The sequence below is a fragment of the Nelumbo lutea genome, chromosome 1, assembly GCF_056320005.1.
Source record: "Nelumbo lutea isolate HS-2025 chromosome 1, American lotus-T2T, whole genome shotgun sequence".
NCBI lineage: Eukaryota > Viridiplantae > Streptophyta > Magnoliopsida > Proteales > Nelumbonaceae > Nelumbo > Nelumbo lutea.
The window spans coordinates 207,377,673-207,402,756 of NC_142684.1; the positions used below are offsets into that span (position 1 = coordinate 207,377,673).

Here is a 25,084-nt window from a genome sequence, read left to right on the forward strand (position 1 = left end):
ACCAAAAGTAAATAGGAGTTTCCATTTCACATGAATGTTGAAACCAATTCATCCAACATTTCAAGTTCTTGCCATCCACCATGAAAAAGCGGAATTACATACTTTTTCACAAGATAAAAGATCTTATTTTCCTTCATACATTTCATCAGTCTTTGAATAGCAAATAAAATTATATATATTTAGAAAGGGTAAAAGGAAAAAAGAGAAAAAAAGGAAGACTTTATACCTTCTACAAGGAGAAGAAAGGAACTTTAAAAAGCTACTTTTTATGAGAAAAAAAAAGTGTTTTTTTTTTATTGTGATTAACAGCCACATCAAGAGGTATCCATTGCAGCTGTGAAAGATGCAGACAATCCCTCCAACCGGCTTGGCATGAATAAGCAATTAATATATTGAAGTTCAATTGATGAGATCAGCATGGTTAAATCATCTTTACCATCTGGTCCGTATATCGTAACTTTTATAGAGAGTTTTCCACTGTCAACAGAAATCAAACGGTTGAAATCATCTCTTGAGTTGATGTCTTTTTCTTTCTCTTCCCCCATTAGTCATGTCAATGTCTCACATTATCAACACGCGTACGCTTCCGATTTGTGTTTGGGTGTGCATTCGGAATTCGTATTGACTAGCCGAGGGGCTCTTGGAGAAATGAAATTATTGTATAGAAAAAAAGGAAGTTGGGAAGTTATTTTTTAGTGAAAGTATTTTAGAAAAAAAGTTACTTAAAATAAATTAAAATTCATATTCAATTTATTTTGTTAACAATGATTCCCTGCATGCATCTCTACTTAAATTGATCCAGCAGCATGCAATAGAGGAAAACACCAAACTTCAGCTTTTCATTACTCTATCATCTTCTTGGTTAAAGTTCTAAGTTCAAATGAAGGGGCCTTCTTTTGGAACTGGGATAATACAAAGGTGAGAAGCATTGGTGAAACTGAAGCACCATTAGTTAAAAAACAAGAACAGCTACAACGATCAACAGCACAACCGAGCAGATCAATGCCTGGAACCATATCAGAATTAGATTAAAAGGCCAAGGTGATTAAAAGACAGCCCCAATGTCTAGGGTATCTAAATACTGCACATTTTCGGTGAAGGAATCCACATTTTTATATTATTATTTATATTTTCTAATGAGATTAACTTATATGAAATTGGAAAAAACTAATTTTGAAACAAATAATTCTTACAATTTCAATAGTTTCTAATAATTCACCCATAACTAAAAATAATTTGCTGTTAGTTATTACAAATAGTATAATGATAATTGTTGTTGTAAATTTTACAGAATTTTGAAAATTTTAAAATAATTCGTGAATAACAGAATTACTATAATACTGGAATTTCCATAATTATCAAATTACAAAAGAAACAAAAAATATTTTAAAAATTACTCTTATTATTTTTATTTATCAATTTTTTTTATCATTGCAATAAATGAATGATAAGTGTGGCAAATTGAAATAATTATGACAAATTTTTGTTAATTTAATAATTTTCACAAATAATAGTTACAGATAATTCACAACATAAAATTATATATGATTATGGATAAATTCCTTAGAGACAAAGGGCTTTTAAATAACCAGAACAAAAGCAGAATATATGCAATATGAATTAAATAATAAAGGAGTAGAAATTAGGGTAAACTTAATTGGAGACTAAGAGATATCTCTTCTGATCAATGAAACTAAGAGATATCTCTTATGATCAGCGAAACTAAGAAATATCTTTTGCCTTGGTGGTGGTTCCTCGTCAGTGAAAAAGCATCGGCCAAAATCAACCTAGCATGTTTCATTCATCCAATCTAAAAAGATGTGTAGTTTGTTAAAAATAAATAAATAAGCTTTCTACATCAATCCTGATACTGGATAGCACTTATATAGAATGCAGTGAATTATAATCAACCCAAAAATAAAAATAAAAGTGAAAGCAAAACAGCACCCTGATATAGACACCTCAGATAGCTAGTAATGGCAATCAAGGGGGAAAATGAAGAGGAGGGGAGAGCTAGAACAAACATAAACAAAGTAAAGCTTACCAACATGGTTGAGCTTTTTTAATCTGTTGCACACTTGCAGGCCAATTTCTCCCGAGCGGTATTAACCATGTTGATTCATACTAGAAGCCCAACTGCCCATGCATTGCAGATCAAACATTTAAAATTCCTACCTAATTCATAGGAAAAGAATTACTCATGAATGTTCTGCTTAACTTTAAATTCGAAACACTTGTAGCACCGGTAAAAAAGAAAAAAGAAACAAAAGTAATCTCAAGAATATTGGTGACATTGACAAATGACAATTACCTACTTAATAGTCATGAGATCTATCATTCTCATTGTCGGAGTTCACATTTTCACAAAAAAAAAAAAAAAAGAAAAAAGAAAAAAGAAAAGAAAAGAAGGCAATAAAATTTGATCATTGAAAGCACTGCTTAATCACAGGTTTCAAAGTAAAAACTTCCATTGAGAGATCAAAGATCAAAATGATTCAATTACACCAATAGATCGTACAAAATTCTAAGAAATTGCTTGTAATTGATCGTGACAACCTCCACAAGTGCTTCCTTGGATTTTTCTTGCCCTAGGTAGAACCTATTTTCTCTCTTCCCAAATTGACCATAGGATGGGCATCCTTATCTTTTAGGACTGAATCAAAAGTGCTAATCTTTCCTAGGGTTGCCAACCATAAAGAGAAGCATACTCTAGGTAGAACAAAAGAAAGGCAGTTTTTTTTCCAAGCAATACATGCTAATCAGGGTTAAAAATCAAAGTCCGGGCCTATGGGGAAAATATTTAGTGGTAAGAGACATAATGATTGGGTTTGGGGCAACCAATTTCTAGTATCAAGGGTAGATGGAGAATAAAAGCATCCCTAGGACTGTTGATAAGAGAGGCAAATTCCTCTATCTTGGAATTCGTAGGAAGATGTTTAATTGTAAATGTCAGTCCAAACCATTGTCATCATGAAATATGAAGCCAAAAATTATAGCATCCTTATGCAAGGTAAATTGAAATATGCATGGGAAAGAGGATCTCAAACTATAGTTGCAAAAATGGTGTGAGTTGATGTTATTGTCCCACCCATTTGTGTTCATCCTAAATTTCTTGCAGATGATGGATGTCCAAAGGTTTGATTGCTCCTCGCACATAGATATCCAATCCTATTAAGGTCCCTCAACTTATTAGGATTCTGGAACACTAAAAGATAGAAAACAAGGAGATTTGCCCGAGCATAAGTCTTCCTCATTTATTGTTTAAAGATGTACTTCCTCTTCCACATTGCTAACCATTTCTGGCATTTTCCAATTACTTGATATCAATAAGGCAAAAATTGTGGATTTGCACCCAAGGTCCCAAAAATCTAATTGGATATTTCTCCACCCTACACCCCAAATTGTGTTTTTTTTTTTTTGAAACCTCTTTGCCCAGATCTTGTATTCACAACTACAGTTTCTACTACTTTTTCAAGAAACCATGAATATAAAAAGTCACCCCTTCCCTGTTTTTCTTTTCTTTCCATAACTTCAGAAAATATGAAATAATCAACAGCAATAGCTAATTTTTCTTTTATAAGTATCAATTGTAATAATTAATAACCCCTCTAGAACTACAATTGTCTTATGATGTATGTTCTTTTTTGATATGGATGTACCGGTTAGGTGAAATCTCTTCATCGTTTGAGTATAATTCTTTATTTTTTATTTTCAAGTATTTTCTCAAAATTCTAAAATTTAATGCCCAAACTAGTGATTCAAATCTAGTGGCAGTGGGAAGGAAGGTTGGCGGCATGGAAAACTTATATTTCTAAATAATGTGTAGAACTTTCCTGGGGCCATTAATACCCATGACAGGTTTGATTCCTTCTTGAGATTATTATCTTTAAATGTTGGCAACTAACATCTCATAACTACAGAGAGTAAATAATATGTGCCCTTCAAGTATTAAGAACCACCAACCAACCATAACACAAGCAGTGCTAACAAAGTAATTGAAAGTTCCCAAAAGTTTTCTAGAGCCAATGTATTAATCTCTGCTGGGGAAAATTAATGGATTCCCTAAACAGATCTATAGTTTTCCTAAGAACTTCAATATAACATATCTTGCACATCCATAAACAAACAAACAAATTTTACAGAAAAAATGCAAATAACAAGTGTTCTCAGGAACCAAACACTGGAATTAAAGCGATGCCAACATGAAATGAAGTACAATTAAAATGAAATGTTGCATGATGCCATTTGGATGCAATTGAAGATGCTAAAACATAAACAAATAGATGAGATTATCCAAACTTGAAATTACCCTGTCAGTGTCAATGATGTCTCACCGTATTCTTCTGATTGTCATGTTCTGCCTCATCTACAGGTCCTTGTATTCTGCAATCATTTTCAAGACTGGTGTAATCTAAAAAGAAGGTTAAATTCACCATTAATTATCCTCTCCTATTCCGTGACTGTAACAACTTCAAGACAACTAAATACCAATGATAAAATACAATTACTGAATCATCAAAAGGAGACCATGTCTCTGAACATAATGCTGCCATGGGTGAAAAGCAGAATGTTTCACAAATACTGGAATGATGATTAATTTAGCATGCACATTATTCAAAAGTAAATCAGTAATGCCCCAACCAATATACTGAAAACCAAAAGATTCAATTCCTAGATTAATCAAAAATCCTAAATAGAGCGATAAAAAAAAGGCAATAAATTATATAAAATGAATCTTAAATAAGCAGACTTTCTCCAACACGGAAAACCCCAAGCCGTCTAACGGAATTGCCACATATCTGAAGCCCAATATTTAGCTCCCCTCCCAAGAATCCACGGTGAGAGAAGACAGACGAGAGAGAGGAGAAAGAGAGAAAGAAACGCTACAAGAGAAAGAGAAAGAAGAGAGAGAGAGAGAAAGAGAGGTAGGTAGCGGGAAGACAGAGAGCGAGGAGAAACGCCACATGGACACGTGTCGTGTCACTCGGACAAGTAACTTTCATGCAAAGAGATGCTCTATATACTCTGTTTGCATGAAACGCCACATGGACACACTCGGACTTGCTCTGTTTTACACGTAACTTTCACTCGGATACATATCGTGTTGTGGACAAAGACTTTGTTTTACATGTATAAAACAAAATTGGGCGATTAAACACAAAAACACCAAAATAGTACATATAAAATAACACGCGGTGAAGAACTCTAGAAGATTTTTAGGGCCTGTTTGGGAGGTTTCGGTTTTGATTGAGCTGTTTTTACACGCGTGCTTTGAAAATCTACTAAAATTAGCTTCAACAGAAAGTTGATTTTTTACTGAATGAAAGAAAATTGGGACTTTCAGGGTTTTTCACCAAACATAGCTGCAGGACTTTCTATGTGGGGACCATCTTGCAAAGCTAGAAGCCAAACGGATAATTAATCATGTTAATTCGAAGCTTTCTGGCATTTGCAGCTTTTACTTTCTATCCAAGAGTACAAATGAAAAACTGAACACTTGTGGCCATTTTAAAGCTGGCATATTGACCCAACTAGCTTCCATGGTGGGACCATGAACCCTAGCTGGCCCATATACCAAGTTTTCCTTTTATTGTTTTAGCTCTAGATGAATGAATAATTTTTTTTTTTTATTCTTTTTGAAAGGCCTACACTAGCTCATTCCCAACTCAGGTGCAGGCAGGATTCGATCTCAAATCTCCGCTATAATCTCAGGAAACCTCACCAACCAGTTGCTTGGCACTTTTCTCTCCGCACAGCACCTTCCACCCATGTGTATTATTCACAATGCCCAAGTCAAGACTTAAAACCCCAGCCAAGTTCAGTTGGGTTTGTTTGCACGAGGCTTTGATCCTAACCTTAAAAATTGGGATCTGCTCTTTATAAAACGCTTTTCAAGCCGGCCTCACAACTACATCTCACTGTGTATTAAAAACATCTTCCATAAAAAATAACAAAGAACCGGAGATGGGAGATTTTCCCGACATGTAACTGGAATATGCTGTGAGATTAGTGTGAAGAATAAGGATCAGATCCAGACTCGTTTCTTAAACATCTCGCCCCCCAAATGAAACCAAAGCTGCATTGGGTTGGCTGAGGCTGAGGTGGACCGACCCAAGGGGTTGAAAGTACCAGTTTCTCCATTTATGTTCATAGAAAAGTTTGGTTTTACATATTATTGGTCTTAATGAATGTGGTTGGAGTTAGTTGGATTAGCAAACTATCATATATTTGTCTCTTGTGTTAGGTTTGACCATTTCTGTTTGATAAATAGACGGTTCAACTTAAGAGTTAAGACAAAGGTGACTTATGAAATACTGTTTCTTATGTCGAACTAATTAAATTTATCTTTTCAACTCAAAGAAAAAAAAAAAAAAAACATTTTAAATTTATCTTCGCCTCTGAAAGTCAACCATGTTGTGGTACACCCACTTAATATAAAATTTTTCTACTCGGTCTTTTACATCAGTTTTTGGGATATAAAATTTGCAGTTTTTTGGGACGTAAAATTTGCATTGTGAATGAATATAAATGAGATGAAAAAGGCATAAATTTTGTATTAGGTAGGAGTCCAAATAATAATTACAAATAAATGGATTTCTAGACTGGGTGCAAAATTTGTATCTAAATCAGATTTGCACCGCAAACAAAAACAACCTTACTCTTTCTAGCATTTTAAAACTTTCATAATAAGAAGAATACTCCTTGTATCCGTGCTTGAATAGATGAAACTATCATGTCCACACCCATCAACAAAATAACAACTCAAACAAAAGAGTAATTGGACTTCAAAGATAAATTGTCCAAACATAAAAACAATCTTTTATCACAATGACATCCTATTTGACTGCAGAAATATTAGAATTCATCAGAATTCAAGCTTCAAGATGCGACCCAAATATTTCCCCTATTTGAGCCAATTCCACCCATCACAACCCAAGCTAATCACAGATTCTTCAATAACTAATTGTAGCTTTTGGTTATTAGCAACTACATAGTTGAATTTTTTTTTTTTTTTTTTTTTTTATCATTTCTAGGTGATTGATGAATGATGGTGAGAGACTAAAAGCAGGAAGAAATAATGTCTTATTCGTGATTTAGAAAAGACGAATCCCACAAGGAAAGTACATGGTAATACCCACCTAACCACCAAACCTCCCACAAACAATTGACATTAAAGCTATAAAATTGAGGCAAAAGACAAGAAGAATCTTTAAATGTTGAATATCGTGTGCCTTCCACATCAATGATATCTGTAATACTACAAAAATTGCATGCTAGATTTGGCACTTGTGCTAATCAATCCAAATCTCCAACGGGGACACCACCATTTCAACACTCAATCTAATCACTCATATTTTTATAATGTTGACTTTCTATAATAAAATATTGGGAAAGTCGAAAATTGGTAGGTGACATAGGACTAAGAATTAAGAAACCTTCTTCCATTCGTTTATTTATTTTTTTATTATTTGAGTTATGCTAGTGAATTACTATTTGCAGAAAGTTCCTCACTTATTTCTTTTTCATGTCTTATTCTTCGTAATGGGTATTGGCTACAACTCTGTCTGGCCTCTCATTCCATCTCCATCCCTGGCCTCATCAAATCCTGCTTTGACTGCTTTCTCGCCACTCAAAGCAAGACACTTCCATTCAGGATCTGTTGGTTACTTATTTACTGCCTGATCCCTAGTGAGAAGACGATAGATGTCTAGAGTACATCTGTAGGCAAGCGTGTGGGTATCTAATGCCTCTGTTAAGGGGCGGTTTTTTATTTTTGGTAATTAAAAGTTTAAAACAACAAAGACTGGACTTAAGTACATTCTTCTTTTTTTTGATACAATAGGAAACAGAGTTCAGTTTATTCTCCAACCACACAGGAGGCTTATTCCACCAGTACATCATCCCATTGAAAATTTTCATATTTTGTGCTGCAGTATGTGCAGCTCTATTACCACTCCTATTTACAAACTAAACTTCAAAGAATAAAAAAAAGTACTTTAGGTCCTAATATCATCCTAAATATAATTACAATCTCATGAATAGCACCTAAGAGTTCCAATTGCAGTACATGTAGGGACTTCTGAATTATTACAACTGCAGCACCAGGAAAAATACCTTCATTAGCTCTTGCAGCACAACCAATAGTAGAAGGCCCATCATTTTTAACTCCACTATCACAATTTAACTTGACCAAATCAACCAAGAGACCAACCCATTTAAATACCTGAAACTGAAACTCCTTTTGTCTATGTTACTAAAATTTTCACCACAATAAAAACTAAATCTCCTCTTACCTGAAAACATATCTTATTAACAGAACATTATTTTGATTTGAAAATCCTATCATTTCTGAATAACCATATAGCTATCCAAGACAAGACATGCATTCTCTACACGTTTTTATGAAGAGAATCTAATATATTCCACAAAGTATAAATAATAGCATGGCTATCTAAAGTGCTACTTACCCTGACCTAAAGGACAGGTAAACAAAATAGCCCTCATAAAAGGACACTCTACAAAAAGATGATATAAAGTTTCCTCCATACTATCTGAATTACACCCATTTAAATAAATCACATTTAACAAACACAAAACCTTGGCATAAACCTCAGAGGGTTTTTAAGCTTCCATACCTTATTTATTAACCTAGACACCATAGGATTCAGAGAAGTACTTCTAACCTGCAAAATATTGCAGAAATCTTTGACAGAAATAACACATTTTTTATTCAATCAAACCATATTGAATTTTGCAAAAATACATGTCTGAGCAATATCATTTACAGTCTCTTCAAGAAATATTTCTCTGAACATCCCAAAATTCCACCTAGGCACCTACCACCTTCACTATCCATTAAATCTCACACTTTTAGATTAGTCTTAAAACCGCAGGACCCGTTGAACTTTAAAAACCATTTTTGCCCAATATCCATGCATTAGTCCAAAAGGTAGATAAGAATTTCTACATACTTGAATTTGAATCTTTTCCTTTCTTTTTTTTTTTTTTGAAGATAAATAAGAAAGAAAATTCATTAGATGAGAAGAAGGTACAATGCAGCAGGTGACAAGTCATCACCCAAAATACAGCTAAAAGGAAATAAGACATAAAGAAGAACAAAATAACAGACTAACATATACTCTTGCATCATTTAACAAAGACTCAAAGAAATCCAGAAATCAGAACCAAAATTTTCTCTCCTCAAGTCTTTGAATTCTAGGAGAGATAACATACACTCCACCAGTCTTGAACTAATAACAGCACAAAGCCGTTCCTTCTCCTCTTGCTTTGTTGGAAAAGATTCTTCTATTTCTTTCTTTCCACACCACCCAGCAGACTGCAAATGGAACACAACTCCACATAATTTTAGCTTTTCCTCCTAATGATTCCTGGCCACTTTTCAAAGATCTCCTTATGTGACTGGGTATCCCATCCGGCATCCGCCCATGTTGAAGAGGCAAAAGTAGAATAACCATATATAGCTCACATAAACACAGTCGACTATCAAATGCATCGCATCTTCTGAATCCATTTCACAGAGGATGTATCTCTTAGCCAAGGAACCGTTTTTTTCAAAAGATCTTGAGTAAGGATGCTGTTCATTTCCACCAGCCATGCAAAAGCTTCAATTCTGGGGGGAATTGGGTTACCCCACATGCCTCCAATGTGATCACTTTCCAGCTGATTCCCCACCAAGGCTTTGTAGAATGATTTAACTGAAAATCTGCCATTTTTGCTCTCCTTCCACCATCTCTCATCAGAACGGGCTGAATTGCTGTCTCTTGAAGTCTGACCAGCAGCACTATACACTCTTCCACCTCTCTATCCAGGAGAGGTCTTCTAAAAGTGGGCACCAGCAAACCTCACCCTGCCTCCATTCAAAAAAATTATCAATGGTGATATTTTTTTCTGCTCAGCCTATATAATCTAGGACAGACCACAACAAAGCTTCCCTACATTTAACCACTCATCCTCCCAAAATCAAATTGTAGGACCATCTCCCACCTTCCATGAAACACAAGCTTTTACTGAAGCTTGGAATTCATTATACCCTTCCAAACGTTCACCCCATAAGAAGAAGATACATCCCTCGGGTCCCATTCAAAATTCACCACCCCATATTTGCTCACAATTACCCTCCTCCACAATGCCTCCCTCTCCCACCCAAACCCCAATACCCACTTCCCCAACAAGGCTGATTAAAAACTCTCATTCTCCCATATTACCTTCATCTCCACTGGACTTTTAGCTATACATTTCCAAATCGGCGAGTCGTGAGCTTTAACCTTTCTAGGACACCAATCATTATTAGACGAATACTTAGATTTCAAAAGTCTAACCAAAAGAGCATCCCTAAAGTTAATGGATTTCTATCGCAGTTTGAATAGTAAAGCCTTATTAACATTTTTCTTCTTCTTACAAAGTTGATCCCATGAACACCAACAAAGGACCCATAGTCCTTTTTATCTTTATTCCACTAAAAATTTGTTTGAATTTTATCCATCTCTTTTAGAGAAGATTTTTTTTGAAGATAAATAAAAATAAACTTTATTAAGGAAAAGGAGAGAAAGGAATCAAAGGATACAACAGGGTAATAAGAAATCACCCAGCAAAGACCCACCCTAACAACAAAAAACCTTTCGACAAAGCCAACCCTATAACCAAACACAAAAACTTATGAAAAACCCATCCCAGGTAATTACAGAGAACCCACTTCAAAAAATTCAAAAAATCCTATCCCGGCCATGGGAATACAAACGAAAAATGCAGATCCAAAAAATCTCCCAACCCCTTCCTACAAGCAATGGGAAAAGACCCTGAACCATGGAAATTTGCAGACATTCAAAATGGCATCAGGTTCTGATTGCCTGTTTGTGTGTTCTCATCATTGAGCTTTAGAGAAGATTATGAAATTGAATAATAATTTGTAGGGTTTGAAGAACTAAAAGTAACCCTCCCTTCTTGAGACAACACATTTCTTTTCCAGTTTCAATTTTTTTATTAATTTTTTCTATAACAAGAATAACAGATTCAGTTTTCTCTTTGCCCAAAATAAGAAGAATTCCTAAGTATTTTTTGAATTATTCAGATTACCAATGCCCAATTGTCTCCTTAGCATCTTACCACATTTATGATCAACCCCCTTTCCAATAAATTCCTGATTTCTTAAAATTTATAACCTGCCTATAAATTTCTTGAAAGTTTCCCAAAATACTCAACAATTCGCTAGCCTCCTCTAGAATCTTATATTAAATAAAAAAACATCATTTCAAAGTAAATGAGTAATTATAGGGGAATTCCTAGCAATATTAATAAACTTAACAAGGAAGAAGAGGACCAAAAAAGAGAGAAGATGAAAAATAAATAGGTTTTCCATCTTTGGTTTACAAAAAGATGGTCACATCAAAATTATGCCCATGTTTCAATCTTTATTTGCTTCGCCAGGAAGTTTTTTGTCCCTCACTAGAGCCCTCATTGGCAGGAGCCTTGTGCACTGGGCTACCACACAGTCGGGAAAATGCCTATTGTTGCATACTAAGGTGGATAAATACCTGAAACAGAACAAGAGATATTTAAAAAAGAAAAAGAAAGAAAATATGCAAATATATAAAATACTTCAAAGAGTAAAAATATGCAGAAAAAAATAATGCACTTTAATCTGAAATCAGGGGTTCTTGCAGAGAACCATGAGCTTTGCTAAATACCTGAAATATTAGAACAAAAACATAATATGATGCAGCAGAGAGAGAGAGAGAGAAAGCTGTATACCTGTTCAGACTTCAGATTATTAGGAAACCTTCTGCTGGGTATGTGATTCAAATAGAGGGCCAGCAGCAAGGAAGGGAAAGGAAAGACAATTGTTGTCAATTACTTTTAGGGTTTGGGTTTTCTTAAAATTCAAAATTTTTTTTCAACTTTTTTAGTCTCAAATGTCCTCCTCACACACACCCAATACCTGTCATCTTCTCATTGGAGATCCAGAACTGGATCCAGTCAATAGACCAGCACATCCAGAGTGCATTATGGGACGATCATATTGGTGTCCTACAAAGGATTCCAAATAGATGATTATACTTGATATAACTTTTACTGCCTTGATGGCATTATTGTTGTTGCTGAAGAGAAAACGCATGTATCAGAGGGTTCTGCAATTTCTTGGTCTTAGGGATCTTCAGCATGAACTATACTCCAAATGTATATTTTCAGCTTTTCATCTATACAGCAAATTTCTACAATACTGGTAACTCCAAAAAATTATTAATGAAATAAAATGACTAGAAGAGATACAGATTCTGCTTTTATACAAGCATGGGAATCTTTACAACTGAAATGAAAAGAGAAATTTTGAAATTAATAAACAATAAAGAAGCTGAAATGTATACTGTCAAAACGTGACAGTTCTATAGAACTTTACAAGCTTAGCCACAAAAGAATGACTACCTGCTACCAGTGCAAGAGGGGATATCTGATTTTCAGAATCACTTCTAACTTGTGCCTATAAAGGAATTTTGCAATACACCTTTTTCGGCGATCGAATTTTAGCAACAGGACCTGAAACATAAATAAAAGGAAAATAGAATAAGGAATCATATATGAAAAGAACTTGAACTCCAAAAAAAATTGAAGGCAAATTTAAGACTGGTATAGTTTGTTCATCCTGTTATCAAACAGCCCCTAAAGCACCAGAGCCTAAGCAAGTGTATAAGTATAGATGCAATTAGTATATATCTCCTAGGTAGACAAACTATACCATGTAAGAACAGGATCAAGATTATTTAGTATTCACTAGTTAAACAGAAACAGTTAGTTGAAAGACTTGCCATTATGTAGCCACTAGGGCCTTGTTGAGTAAAGACAGTTGCATTCAAATGCCAACCAGCAAGGACATTGTTTACCACCACATTAACAGATTCTCTGTTAGGTGCTTGTCTGAGAGTTGTTGAGCCAAAAGTCTCCAAATAAATTTGAATCTTTTGGTTGATATATGATCTTTTCAAACATGCCCTTTAGTTTGTTGTGCCGAACCATCTCTTCCAAGATTTTATCTTCCATCTCATCTTTCAAGACTGTTGGTGAAGCGTTTAGTTTATCACCATCCATGTGCCTAGATGAGAAAACCAACTCTGACAACCGGTCCTTTTCAGCCTGTCTGCAATATTTCTCTCCCTCCTTCGTTCCAGATGTAATAAGATGGTAAGTATACACAACCTTTTTTTGCCCCAATCTATAAGCTCGGCTTATAGCTTGTCTTTCTACTGATGGATTCCAAACAACATCAAGTAGAACAACCCGTGAAGCTCCAACCAAATTTATTCCCTCAGAACAAGCTTTCATTGATGCAAGTAATATTCTAACCTCACTAGTTGGATCATTGAAAAGATTGATTGAGGACTGTCGAATCTTTACATCAAGTTTCCCATCCATTTGCAAAACCTCCTTTCCTTCAGTCCAGCCAAAGAAAGATCTAAGTTGTTCCTTTATAAAAGAAAAAGGTTCAATAAATTGACTGAATACCAAAACCTTCTCATTCATTGCTTCACTAAGCCGAATGAGTTCCATGAGAAACCTTATTTTTACTCCTTCATTGGGGTCCAACTTGATCCTTTCTAGCATGTCTTCATTAATTGATTCTTCAATGTTGCACTCTTCTTTTCTAGGGAACGAACCCTTCATGCTTATTAACAAGGAAGGATGAACAGAAAGCAAAGATACCGTATACTCTAATTCAAGTGGATTCTGGATCCCTTGAATGGACTGAAGAAGTCTCTTTTGCAAAGGAGGTGGATGCAACACAATGACACAATCCCTCAATCCCGGAAGGTTTTCTTTAAGAATGTTCCCCTTATGAACATGAACAAATGGATCAATCATAGCCCGAAGTTCCTCCAATCTATCATCATGTTTTCCAATAGAACTGGTTAGAGAAGTCCATTTCCCTTTAGCTTCTTTCTTTTCTGCCACAAATTTTCCTTGGTAGATTTTCCTTGGTTGAGATTGGATCTTCTCTGCAAATGTTGGTCTTACTAGGCATAGTGTATTGTAAAGCTCGTTAAAGTTGTTTTGGAAAGGAGTCCCAGAGAGGATGATGCGCTTCTCTGTTTCAATTTTTGACAAAGCTTTCCAAATTTGACTGCGCTCATTACGAGGAGTGTGCCCTTCATCAAGGACCAATAGACCAGGCTTTTGAAGGAGGATCTTCCTTATTTGCTCACCTTCCTTATCAAGTACAAATCTTTCCCCAGCAAGCTTCTCAAACAAAGGATAGCTAATGCCAAGGATGCTTGTCTCCGAATTCCATGAAAACAACTTAATCATACGAGTGAAGTTCTTATTTCGATGTGCAGATATCTTCATCAGGGAAAGAGCTGCCAATTTTTCCTTGCCAGAAAACTCTAATTTGTTTAAATTATGAAATGGAATGTCAACCTTCCATTTTTTGAATTCTTCTTCCCAAGTAAGTAGCATGCTGCGAGGAGCAATAATGAGTGGCCTGCAACTAGGATATTGCCTCATGTATGTTTGGAGAAAAATTATTGTCAACAAGGTCTTCCCTGTACCAGGTGCATGTGAAATGACACATCCACCCACACCATCAGAACCTGTAGACTTGTTCAGATTTTCAAGGTCAACATCTCCAGCTAAGTTTTTCCACATAAACTCAAAACCTTCCTGCTGGTGTGGATACATGGTCTCTCTGACACCAGGAATGATGTCCCATACCGTACCTTTAGTACGAACTGAAGAACCACATAAATCAACACTTGCATCTTCAAAGTGAAGCCCATCCAACAAAGAGGCGTCATCCTCAGCAGAAGTAGTTCTCTTGCCAGATCTTTCTACTGGATTTGTACCCTATAACATGCAAAACCCAATAAAGAAAGGAAAAAGGAAAACTAGTGGTTCAATTAATATAAGCGCAATTAAATGAAACATTAATTGTTATTAGAATGACCACATAAACTAAAATGACTTACCAAAGGTGGTAATACATATTTGATCTCCAGCTTTATGAAAGAGCAAAATTTGCATCTGATCCCAATCCTCTCATCAAGGATAAGCTCATGCTTCCCTAGACGACAAAGAGTGTCTTGATTCATTTCACTCTCTGGTACATTAGAGTACTCATTTTCTACCTGCAAACCATCATCCAGCCTCTAAATTACAATTTATTATATGATATGCATGCATAAACTTTGAAACAAAGGAACAGGTTAAACATTAAGATTGCACTCTCTATAGAAATGCAATCATATCCATCTATACATGAAGTGGTTGCAAAGCCAAAGAACAAAATATAGGATTTTTCATTTTGAACTTTTATATATTTTTGTATTTGGGCAGCAAGGCTGTTTTGGTTATTTTACATGTTATCTATACAAGAATAGGGTCCAATCATAAAGTTTGCTTTGTCTAGTCATAGACTGAAAACCATGAGCTTTATTAGAAAGGTATCCACTAAGTAATAAAGAAAACATCTAGGTGACAAAAGTTACAAGGTGACTGTCCCATAAATGTGCATCTTATTGTTATGTTATATTAATACATCTTATCACATATTCACATATATTACTTATCTCTTTTTTAGTAATAAATATAAAAGGAAAATTTTATTAAGAAATAAGAAAAGATTACAAAAAAGGTGATAAGGATCACCCACATGAAAAAAGAAAAAACTCAAATCCCACTCACCAGCATCCTCCTATAACCCTTAGAATACAAACTTATCCCCCTCCCAGGCCCTAAACCAGTAAAGAACCTTGCTGCCAAAGTCCTAAAACATCACATAATACGCAATAAATCTTCCTCCATACCCCAAGCCCCAGTCATGACCCAAACATCAACCAACTACATTTGGACCATCCACACCCAAAAACATACTTTTTCCAGCTCCTTAAAATCTTTCATGCAAATTCTTCCCCTGCTAGAAAAAATAGCCCCTCTTCCTTTTCAACTATCTTTTCCATATCCAATTTACTTTCTATTTTTCTCACTTATGTCTTGTTTTAAGGTTATGAGAAACATAAAACATCAGAAGTCTTGGGAGGGGTGGACTGGATATGGGCCTAACCTTTTTTTATCAGTAGAAATTTGATTTTATTAAAAAAATTGAAAATAAGAAAAGATAAGTACAACTTTTTTAGCCTACTTTGTTATTCCAAATTACAAGGATGCCCGAAACAGTCCTTGCTTCATAGCCCCTTGCTTAGCTAAGGTGTCAGCTAAACCATTTGCACTCCTTCTAATCCATTTAATTTCAGCCACTATTTCTTCTGCAATCGTTTCCACTTCCCTTAGAATATACTTTAGGGACCGAGGAATAATGGATTTAGCCCAAGATATGAGTACTTGTGAGTCTCCTTCCACCTCAATCATTATAAATCCCAATTGCTTAGCTAATTTGAGGCCTCGTAATAAGCCATCAGCTCAGCCTTCAAAGAATTTCCAAAGCCAATTGGGCCTAACCTTTGACAACTTTTGTGCCTTGTACTATAGTACATTCCAGTCCACCCCTCCCAAGACCCCAGATAACTGTGACCAATATTGGGTAATGGCCTTTTTATACAAGCAAGTAATATGTATTTTTGTGCCAATTAAATTTTAGTAGTCTTATTGATAAAAAATAGTAATAATAGGTGATTTATAATTTTAAATAGGTGTGTTCCTCTTTTGTTTAGAAAAAAATAATTAATTTGAATATGTAATATGGGTATTTATATTTAACAAAAACATTTTTTGTTCAAAAAACTGATTTCTTTATTTCAAAGTAACTACTTTATTTAACAAGGCACTGTTTAATCAAGAAGAAAGTAATTTCCTTATTTTCATATGAAAGAATACTGAAAACTAAGCAAGTCCATTTCTTTACTTTCTTTATATGACCCAGCAGCTCCAAATGCTTCGCAATAACTAGAAGATATTAGGCCAATCATGATATGCCATATCAGCCTGTTAACTCCATGTGCACAGAGTTGATGTTTCTATCTATCATGGTAAGAGAATGAGAGCCATTCTCCCAGAACTCTAAAGTTGCCAATCTGCAGTCTGGACTCTCATGGAAGGAGTGGTGCTCCAGGTACATGGATTGGGCACTAAGATATGACAAGATTATGATCTTACTTTATATCTTCAAGATTACATAAAAGGTTTTCAAGATAAAATACTTAACAGTTCAAGATGACCCTCCAAAATTGCAAACATGTGTCAAATGGCTAATTTTGTGGAAACATGGAGAATGGATATGAAATGGGAGTGAGTGACATATAGGTGGAAAGTATGGATGCTTAAAATTAATTGTATATCCTTCATGGTTTCTCTGAATTAGATTTTGAAGTAAGATATGAAAAATTCTATAATGGGAAGCATCAAGTTTTATGCGAAGTTCTATACAAGAGAGATAAACATGCTTATTTATTTATTTTGCATTATTGTGGTTCATACACAGTAATGAATTTGATTAGATGGGTAGGCCCTCTGATGCTTTACTGTCCATATGATGACGTCTGAAGACTCTGAACCTGGATAGAGTAATCGTGTTACATGTTTTCATAAACATTCACAATTGCCTAAAATGATTTATTAATAGTCCATACTTTTACCCCCCACCCCCAAAATAAAGCCCATAATGCAACAAATATAGAAATCATAAATAGATGACTCTTTAGTAATGATCTAGGCAAAATAAATATCCTCTCTTTAATGAAAAACTTACCACAGAAGAAAAGGAACCAATTTCATCGGATTTGAGAGCAAAATCAAACTCAGTCCACAGCTGATCTAATTCTTTCTCAAAGTCTGATTTCTCCACTGGCTTAGGCTTCTCAATTCCAAATGAGAACTTCAATGATAGCTCTGGCTCAACCACAGGCATAGCTATATCTCTTTTAGGAATCAACTTCTCAATGAGATCTTCCTTCTCCCAAATGGAGTTTACCATAGCCATGAAAAGTTGATCAGCTTGTGGTGCATGGACACGCTTTCTCTTCGTGGGATTCCCTATTTCATCTTCCTTTTCTCCCCCTATCTCTTTTGTGTCACCTTCCCCAGTCTCATAGTTGTCATTGTTTTCATCAATTCCACCAACTTTTTCATCATTATCTTCATCGTCACTCTCACTGTGATTAGATAAAAAATCAATTTCCTCCTTTTCCAAACAAATTGGGTGACTAGCAGTACCAAGCTCCATCTCCTTCTCAGATCCTAAACCAAATCGTAATGGGGTTTGTTTTGCTACAAAAGCATCATAATCAACTTTTCTTCTGGAGTTTGGTTTACCACTATTAGAAGGAAGTAGAGAACTCACTCTCTTAGCACTACAGGAAGGAAGTGCGGTATCCATGCCAGAAAATCTATTTCTCCTTAATTGATTGCCAACACTCCCATCATTCCCCTTCCTATCAGAATTCCCCGTCTTTACAACTTCTACATCACTGCTTTCTCCATCCCCTTCAACAGAAGTTGACGTCTCTTCTTCGCCTTCATTTCCTTCATCGGAACTTGACTCTACTTCATCCGAATTTGATTCTTCTACACTACATGAATTGTGCGACCCATCCATTTCATAGTCCTTATCTTCAGTATCATCATTGTCATCATCGGTAGATGACTCAGAATCCTCTGAATCTAAATAAGTACTAGTACGAATATTCTGAGGCTTTTTACAGCATCGAACATTTGAGCGAGTTCTCCTTGCTATACAATTTTTCTCTTTGTGATTGAAATTCAATTGATGCTCGCCCTTTCTTCTACAAGGCGTTCTGACATTATCACCATCTTCTTCTTCCAGGTATTGTAAATTCTTGCTTTTCTCTGGTCCCACTTTTTCGGTACTCTCGGAACCAACCGAGGTATTAATAAACTCCCCGTCACTACTTCCTTCATCTTCATACTCTTCTTGACTTTCATCTACATCGATTATAACAACACCCTTTGGCTCTGATTCCGGTCTCCTGTTCAACCCAGAACCCTCGGAAGAAGATTCGGATGGTGCTTCTTCACCTCCACTTTCATCTGTTTCTCTTTCTACTTCCCCCTCCTTCTCCTCCTCCTCCTCCTCAATAGGAATAACTTCAGGAATGTCAATTTTTGAAGAGCGACTGCCCTCATTCCTTCTACCAGACTGTAATTTCACAGGAGCCCCAGCCCGAGCTCTCCCTCTTCCTCCGGCAGATCGCGTCCTCTTGCTACCACTGCATTCTCCCACCCTCACATTATCGTCTGTAACACCATGCATACTCTCATATACACGTTTGAAGTAGAGGGCTTCTTGGGACCGAGTTCTCCTCGCAATGCCGGAACCGTTAATCATCTCTGAAACAAAAGATGTTCTTCGTCTTTTCTTGCAAATTGAGAGCAAAGCACCTATACAAAATCAAAGCCCAAGAAAATCAATTATCTATAACAATGAACGAAGAAGACAAATTAAGAAAGAGAGATCAGAGAAATCGACCTGTGTTCCGGCCAGAGCTAATTTTCTCTTTTTCCCCGCTTCGCCGGGAGCAGCAGTGCAGTAGTTGTAAAAGAAATAGGAAATAACCTTTTATGGGAAAGAACGAAAAGGGCGCGAAGAATTAAATGCAAGTATGGGAAACGAATCGCAATTCGCTCGCATACGCCAGCGCCGTCACCGATCAGCGATTATTACTTTGTGATTCTGTAAAATTCCAAATTACCCCTCCCCCTCCCCTTCCCCGTAGTAACAAAAGAAAAAGAACGGCGGGTTGCCTTGATGGTATTGGTTGGTACTTGCTAGGTCCCACCTCCCAACTTAAATGAGAAAATTAGAAAATCTTAGCCGTTACTTATATGGATTTTGGATCAGACTTCAGAGGTGAAACTCCGGACAGACTACATTGTTATTCAGTTTATTATTCAAAGGGGAATTTAATTTGTTGCTTTTATTATTTCAAAAATTCAAAAATATATGCATACATTCTAAAGGTCCGTTTGGTTTGCAATGATAGGGGTTTGGAATTGAAATCGTAATAGTAAACTACAATTTTAACTGTTTGGTTGGACAGTATTGGAATTTCATTCCCATTTCTAGTGAAATGACATTTTCCGTCCCCCTCTCCCATTCCAGCCAATTCTGAATTTTGATTCTAATTCCAATCTGAACCAAACAAGTGAAATGAATATATTATTCGGATTCCAATTCCGCTTCAAGCTGTGAGCCCGAATTGAGAAACTCTGTGAAGAGAAAAGACAAATGAGCTGAAGTGGAAAGCTGTGTTTTAACTACAAAAAATAAACTAACAATTAAAAACCCATGCAATGCATTGTGCTTTAAGTACACAGAATAAACTAACAACTAAAAACTCATGCAATGCACTCAGAAGTTGTAAATCGGGTTACCATACTTTAGTAACTAGTAATTAAGCACGTGCGTTGTACGTAAATTTTTTTTTCTTATTAATTACTTGAATTTTAGATATATCATAGATAAGATAGAAATTGGAAATTAACAAAAATAACAATTTGATTAAAAATAAACTTAAATGATTGTAGTAAATGTGCATGCACATTTCACATGTAAATTTTAAATTACATGAAAAATTATTATTATTATTGTTGTTGTTGTTGTTGTTGTTCTTATTATTAAATTTTGTATTCCATTTTTGTCATAAATAAAAGTAATTTTTACTTTAACAATTATTTTTATTTAATATGATGAATATATAACATTAGAAATGTTCCCAAATGTTTTTGACAAATTTCTATACTTTTTCATTTTTCTATGTTCTATCTTTTTTAAAATATTTATTATTCAATTATGATATCATGAGTTTCTTTGAAAAGTTAGATCATTAACCCATTCATTTAGATGAGAAAATAGCTTTACTTTTAAATCAGTTTTAAATTATAGAGTTCACCTATATTTTGTAAATAATTTTTACTTGTTACACCTAATTTTTGTTTAACATAATTAATATATATTTTTTATATTCTTTTGATTACTTGTACTTTTTAATTTTTTAAAGATTTATTGTTTAACTATCATATCATCGGTTAATCCCCTAAACCACTAACCCACCACCCAAAAAGGAAAATAGTTTGATTTTTAAGTTGACATTAAATTTTGTAATACATTTTCATCGTTGATAAAATTATTTCTTATGTATAATTCTTATTTTTGTTCAGTATAATGAATTTATAGTATTAGAGTTGTACCTAATACTTTTATTTTTTATAAATAAATAACATAGATATGTGCCCAATTTTTTATTTTTGTGATTTTTTGTATTTTCTATTTTTAAAAATTTTATTATTTGACTATGGAATCATTTCATTTTTAAGTTGATTTTAAATTTGGTATTCCATTTTTATCATTAATAAAACTACTTATATTTCATACTTTTTTTTAGTATAATGAATATACAATATTAGAAATATACCCAATTCTTTTTATTTTTTTGTATTATATATTTTATATATTTTAATTTTTTATTATTTAATTATGGTATTATTTATTAACCTATTTGACCCTAAATGGTTTATTGCTTACCCACCATCAGGAGGGAAGAAAATGCTTTTGTTTTCAAATTACTTTTTGAAATATTTATTTATATACTTGATGATGGGTTTTTTGGTAGCTCCCTATTTGCTGGTAACTCGGATGCCAAGCTGGAGGATTTTCGTTGGAAGGCAGGCGGCATGGATGTCGAGCTATCTAAGCAGAGCTAGGAGATTGTTCAGGTGCCGAGCTAGGTAGATAGGCAAGTTGTGTAGTTCTTTAAAGAGACCAGCAAGGAAACAACATCAGAGTGCATTGCATGAGTTTTTAGTTGTTAGTTTATTCTGTGTACTAGAAACTCATGTAATGCATTGCATGAGTTTTTAGTTGTTTAGTTTATTCTGTGTACTTAAAGCACAATGCAATGCATTACATGAGTTTCTAGTACACAGAATAAACTAACAACTAAAAACTCATGCAACGCATTGTGCTCTAAGTACGTAGAATAAACTAACAACTAAAAGCTCATGCAATGCATTGTGCTTTGAGTACACATAATAAACTAACAATTAAAAACTCATGCAATGCATGGGGGTTGGATAGAGAAAATTGGTTAGGTTTGGGTTGATAAACTTAAACTTTAACATCAGTTTTTTAGGCTAAAAATAAACTAACAACTAAAAACTCATGCAATGCATGGGGGTTGGACAAAGAAAACTGGTTTGGTTTTGTTTTGTTTTTGAAAAAAAAAAAACTGACATTGGTCTTAGCTTTGTCCTTACCATTTAATATATACCCCTACTTTATTAGTGGGTCAAGAGGGATTCAAAGATGTTTAAGAGGAAATGAATGATTTGATGGAGAAGGGGAGATGTTACAAATAATGTCTATCACGGAAAAAGAGGGAGAGCCATTTAAGAATGATTTTACTATAAAGAGTAATGGTTGAGAAAATCAAGGTCTAATAGTATTTGTATTGTGACTTATTCTTATGTTTTTAGTACTTTAATTTAAAAATAAATTACCATATATGTAAAGTTGCAAGTCGGGTTACCATACTTTAGTAACTAGTAATTAAGCACGTGCGTTGCACGTAATTTTTTTTATTAATTACTTGAATTTTAGATATATCATAGATAACATAGAAATTGGAAATTAACAAAAGTAACAATTTGATTAAAAATAAAACTTAAATGCTTGTAGTAAATGTGCATGCACATTTCACATGTAAATTTTAAATGACATGAAAAATTATTATTATTATTATTATTATTATTATTATTATTATTATTATTATTATTATTATTATTATTATTATTATTATTATTATTATTATTATTATCGTTGTTGTTGTTGTTGTTGTTGTTGTTGTTGTTATTAAATTTTGTATTCCATTTTTGTCATAAATAAAAGTAATTTTTACTTTAACAATTATTTTTATTTAATATGATGAATATATAACATTAGAAATGTTCCCAAATGTTTTTGACAAATTTTTATACTTTTTTATTTTTCTATGTTCTATCTTTTTTTGAATATTTATTATTCAATTATGACATCATGATTTTCTTTGAAAAGTTAGATCATTGACCCATTCATTTAGATGAGAAAATAGCTTTACTTTTAAGTCAGTTTTAAATTATATAGTTCATCTATATTTTATAAATAATTTTTACTTGTTACACCTAATTTTTGCTTGACATAATTAATATATACTTTTTATATTTTTTTGATTACTTGTACTTTTTAGTTTTTTAAAGATTTATTGTTTAACTATCATATCATCGATTAATCCCCTAAACCACTAACCCACCACCCAAAAAGGAAAATAGTTTGATTTTTAAATTGACATTAAAATTTGTAATACATTTTCATCGTTGATAAAATTATTTCTTATGTATAATTCTTATTTTTGTTCAATATAATGAATTTATAGTATTAGAGTTGTACCTAATACTTTTATTTTTTATAAATACATAACATTAGATATGTGCCCAATTTTTTTTTTTTTGTGATTTTTTGTATTTTCTATTTTTTAAAATTTTATTATTTGACTATGGAATCATTTCATTTCTAAGTTGATTTTAAATTTGGTATTTCATTTTCATCATTAATCAAACTACTTATATTTCATACTTATTTTTGTTCATTATACTGAATATACAATATTAGAAATATACCCAATTATTTTTATTTTTTTCTAATATATATTTTATATATTTCAATTTTTTATTATTTAATTATGGTATTATTTATTAACCTATTTGACCCTAAATGGTTTATTGCTTACCCACCATCAGGAGGGAAGAAAATGCTTTTGTTTTCAAATTACTTTTCAAAATATTTATTTATATACTTGATGATGGGTTTTTGGGCAGCTCCCTATTTGCTGGTAACTCGGATGCCAAGCTGGAGGATTTTGGCTGGAAGGCATGCAGCATGGATGTCGAGCTATCTAAGCAGAGCTAGGAGGTTGTTTAGGTGTCGAGCTAGGTAGATAGGCAAGCTGTGTAGTTCTTTAAAGAGATCTGCATGGAAACAACATTGAGTGCATTTCATGAGTTTTTAGTGAAAGAAGAGATGACTTTTGTCATTGTATTTTTTGTTTTATACAGTGGAATAATTGTAAATAGTTAAATAATAATTAATTTAATTTTATAAATAAATAAATTTAGTAAAATAAATGAGATAAATAGACAATCTTGCGAGAGAGTAAACATATATAAAAATATACACGATTCTATGTCTTACTTTGCTAGAAATAATAATTTTTTAGATTATTAAATTATTAACTAATTAAATAATTTAGAAAAATAAGTAAATAAATAAATAAAACTTTGTGTTATCAACACAAGATTGGTAAAGGCTATCTTAAATTATTTAATTAATTAATTTAGTGTTGTTAATGGGTCAAGTTGAACTATTGGGCTATCGAGTCCATGAATAGGCATAACTTGGTTCGTGGCCCGCGACACGGCATGGCCCGTGTGATCGAGCTAAAATAAAAATTTAAGATTTTTTTTAATTTATGTTAATTTTTCATTATTTTTTTTTCAAATTAAAAAAAAAGCATGATTTAGCTCGGTTCGTGGCCTGACCTAGCCTAAGACTTGGCCTACAGCACAACACGAGTCTACATGGATTTAAGCCATATATTATATACAATAATTATATAATATATAAATTTTTTCAATTTTATTATGTTATTTCATTTTATTATTGCATATATAAACAATTGTATACATCAAAGTTCATATAAAATAAAATTTTAAGATTTTTTTAAATTTTTATCCATTTTTAATTTATGATAATATTTTTCATTATTTTTTTCAAAATTTTTAAAAAACATAGATTAGCCCAGTTCATGGCCCGGCCTGACCTAAGACTTGGCTCACGGACTAGGGCCAAGGTAGAAGTTTAGTGGCATCATTTTAACAAATATGAAAAAGGTAGAAGTTTAGTGGCATTATTGTAAATAGTTAGGAATGGTACTATATTACCATTGTAAATAATTACATGTTTAGTATCAAATATGAAAGAAGAAAAGGAAAAAGGACAAGTTATGATTGTTTTTCTTTTTTTTGTTTTATTAAATGACATCATTGTAATTAATTAAATTTGTAATGGTAATGG

General features: G+C 33.6%; 1 protein-coding gene and 1 long non-coding RNA gene across 5 annotated transcripts; both read right to left on the minus strand.

Annotated features, from left to right (window-relative positions):
- Positions 1-704: 704 nt before the first annotated feature.
- LOC148880635 (uncharacterized) lies at positions 705-4,923 on the minus strand. Of its 3 annotated transcripts, none has more exons than XR_016104615.1 (4): positions 4,751-4,923; positions 4,310-4,383; positions 2,045-2,136; positions 705-1,006 (listed from the first exon to the last, which is right to left on the minus strand). It is a non-coding gene; the product is annotated as an uncharacterized LOC148880635 (long non-coding RNA). The 3 variants fall into 3 exon arrangements; XR_016104616.1 differs by having other exon boundaries at positions 4,310-4,411; positions 4,751-4,887; XR_016104614.1 differs by lacking the exon at positions 4,751-4,923 and having other exon boundaries at positions 4,310-4,449.
- A 3,565-nt stretch (positions 4,924-8,488) lies between these two features.
- Positions 8,489-19,617, minus strand: LOC148880636 (SNF2 domain-containing protein CLASSY 3-like). Of its 2 annotated transcripts, XM_088962611.1 has the most exons (6): positions 19,448-19,617; positions 17,711-19,359; positions 14,976-15,134; positions 12,822-14,853; positions 12,442-12,552; positions 8,489-11,552 (listed from the first exon to the last, which is right to left on the minus strand). In XM_088962611.1, the coding sequence occupies exons 2-4, from the start codon at positions 19,304-19,306 to the stop codon at positions 12,919-12,921; spliced, it is 3,690 nt and encodes a 1,229-aa protein (XP_088818737.1). In that variant the 5' UTR covers positions 19,307-19,359; positions 19,448-19,617; the 3' UTR covers positions 8,489-11,552; positions 12,442-12,552; positions 12,822-12,918. The 2 variants fall into 2 exon arrangements, with proteins under 2 accessions (XP_088818737.1, XP_088818736.1); XM_088962610.1 differs by lacking the exon at positions 8,489-11,552 and having other exon boundaries at positions 12,175-12,552.
- Between the last annotated feature and the right edge of the window lie 5,467 nt (positions 19,618-25,084).

Coding starts and splice junctions, on each gene's coding strand:
- LOC148880636 (XM_088962611.1), bottom strand. CDS start 19,306: ATGATTAACGGTTCCGGCATTGCGAGGAGAACTCGGTCCCAAGAAGCC. Junction 15,135..17,710: donor TTGGTTCCTTTTCTTCTGTG/GTAAGTTTTTCA, acceptor GATGGTTTGCAG/GTAGAAAATGAGTACTCTAA. Junction 14,854..14,975: donor AATATGTATTACCACCTTTG/GTAAGTCATTTT, acceptor TGCATGTTATAG/GGTACAAATCCAGTAGAAAG.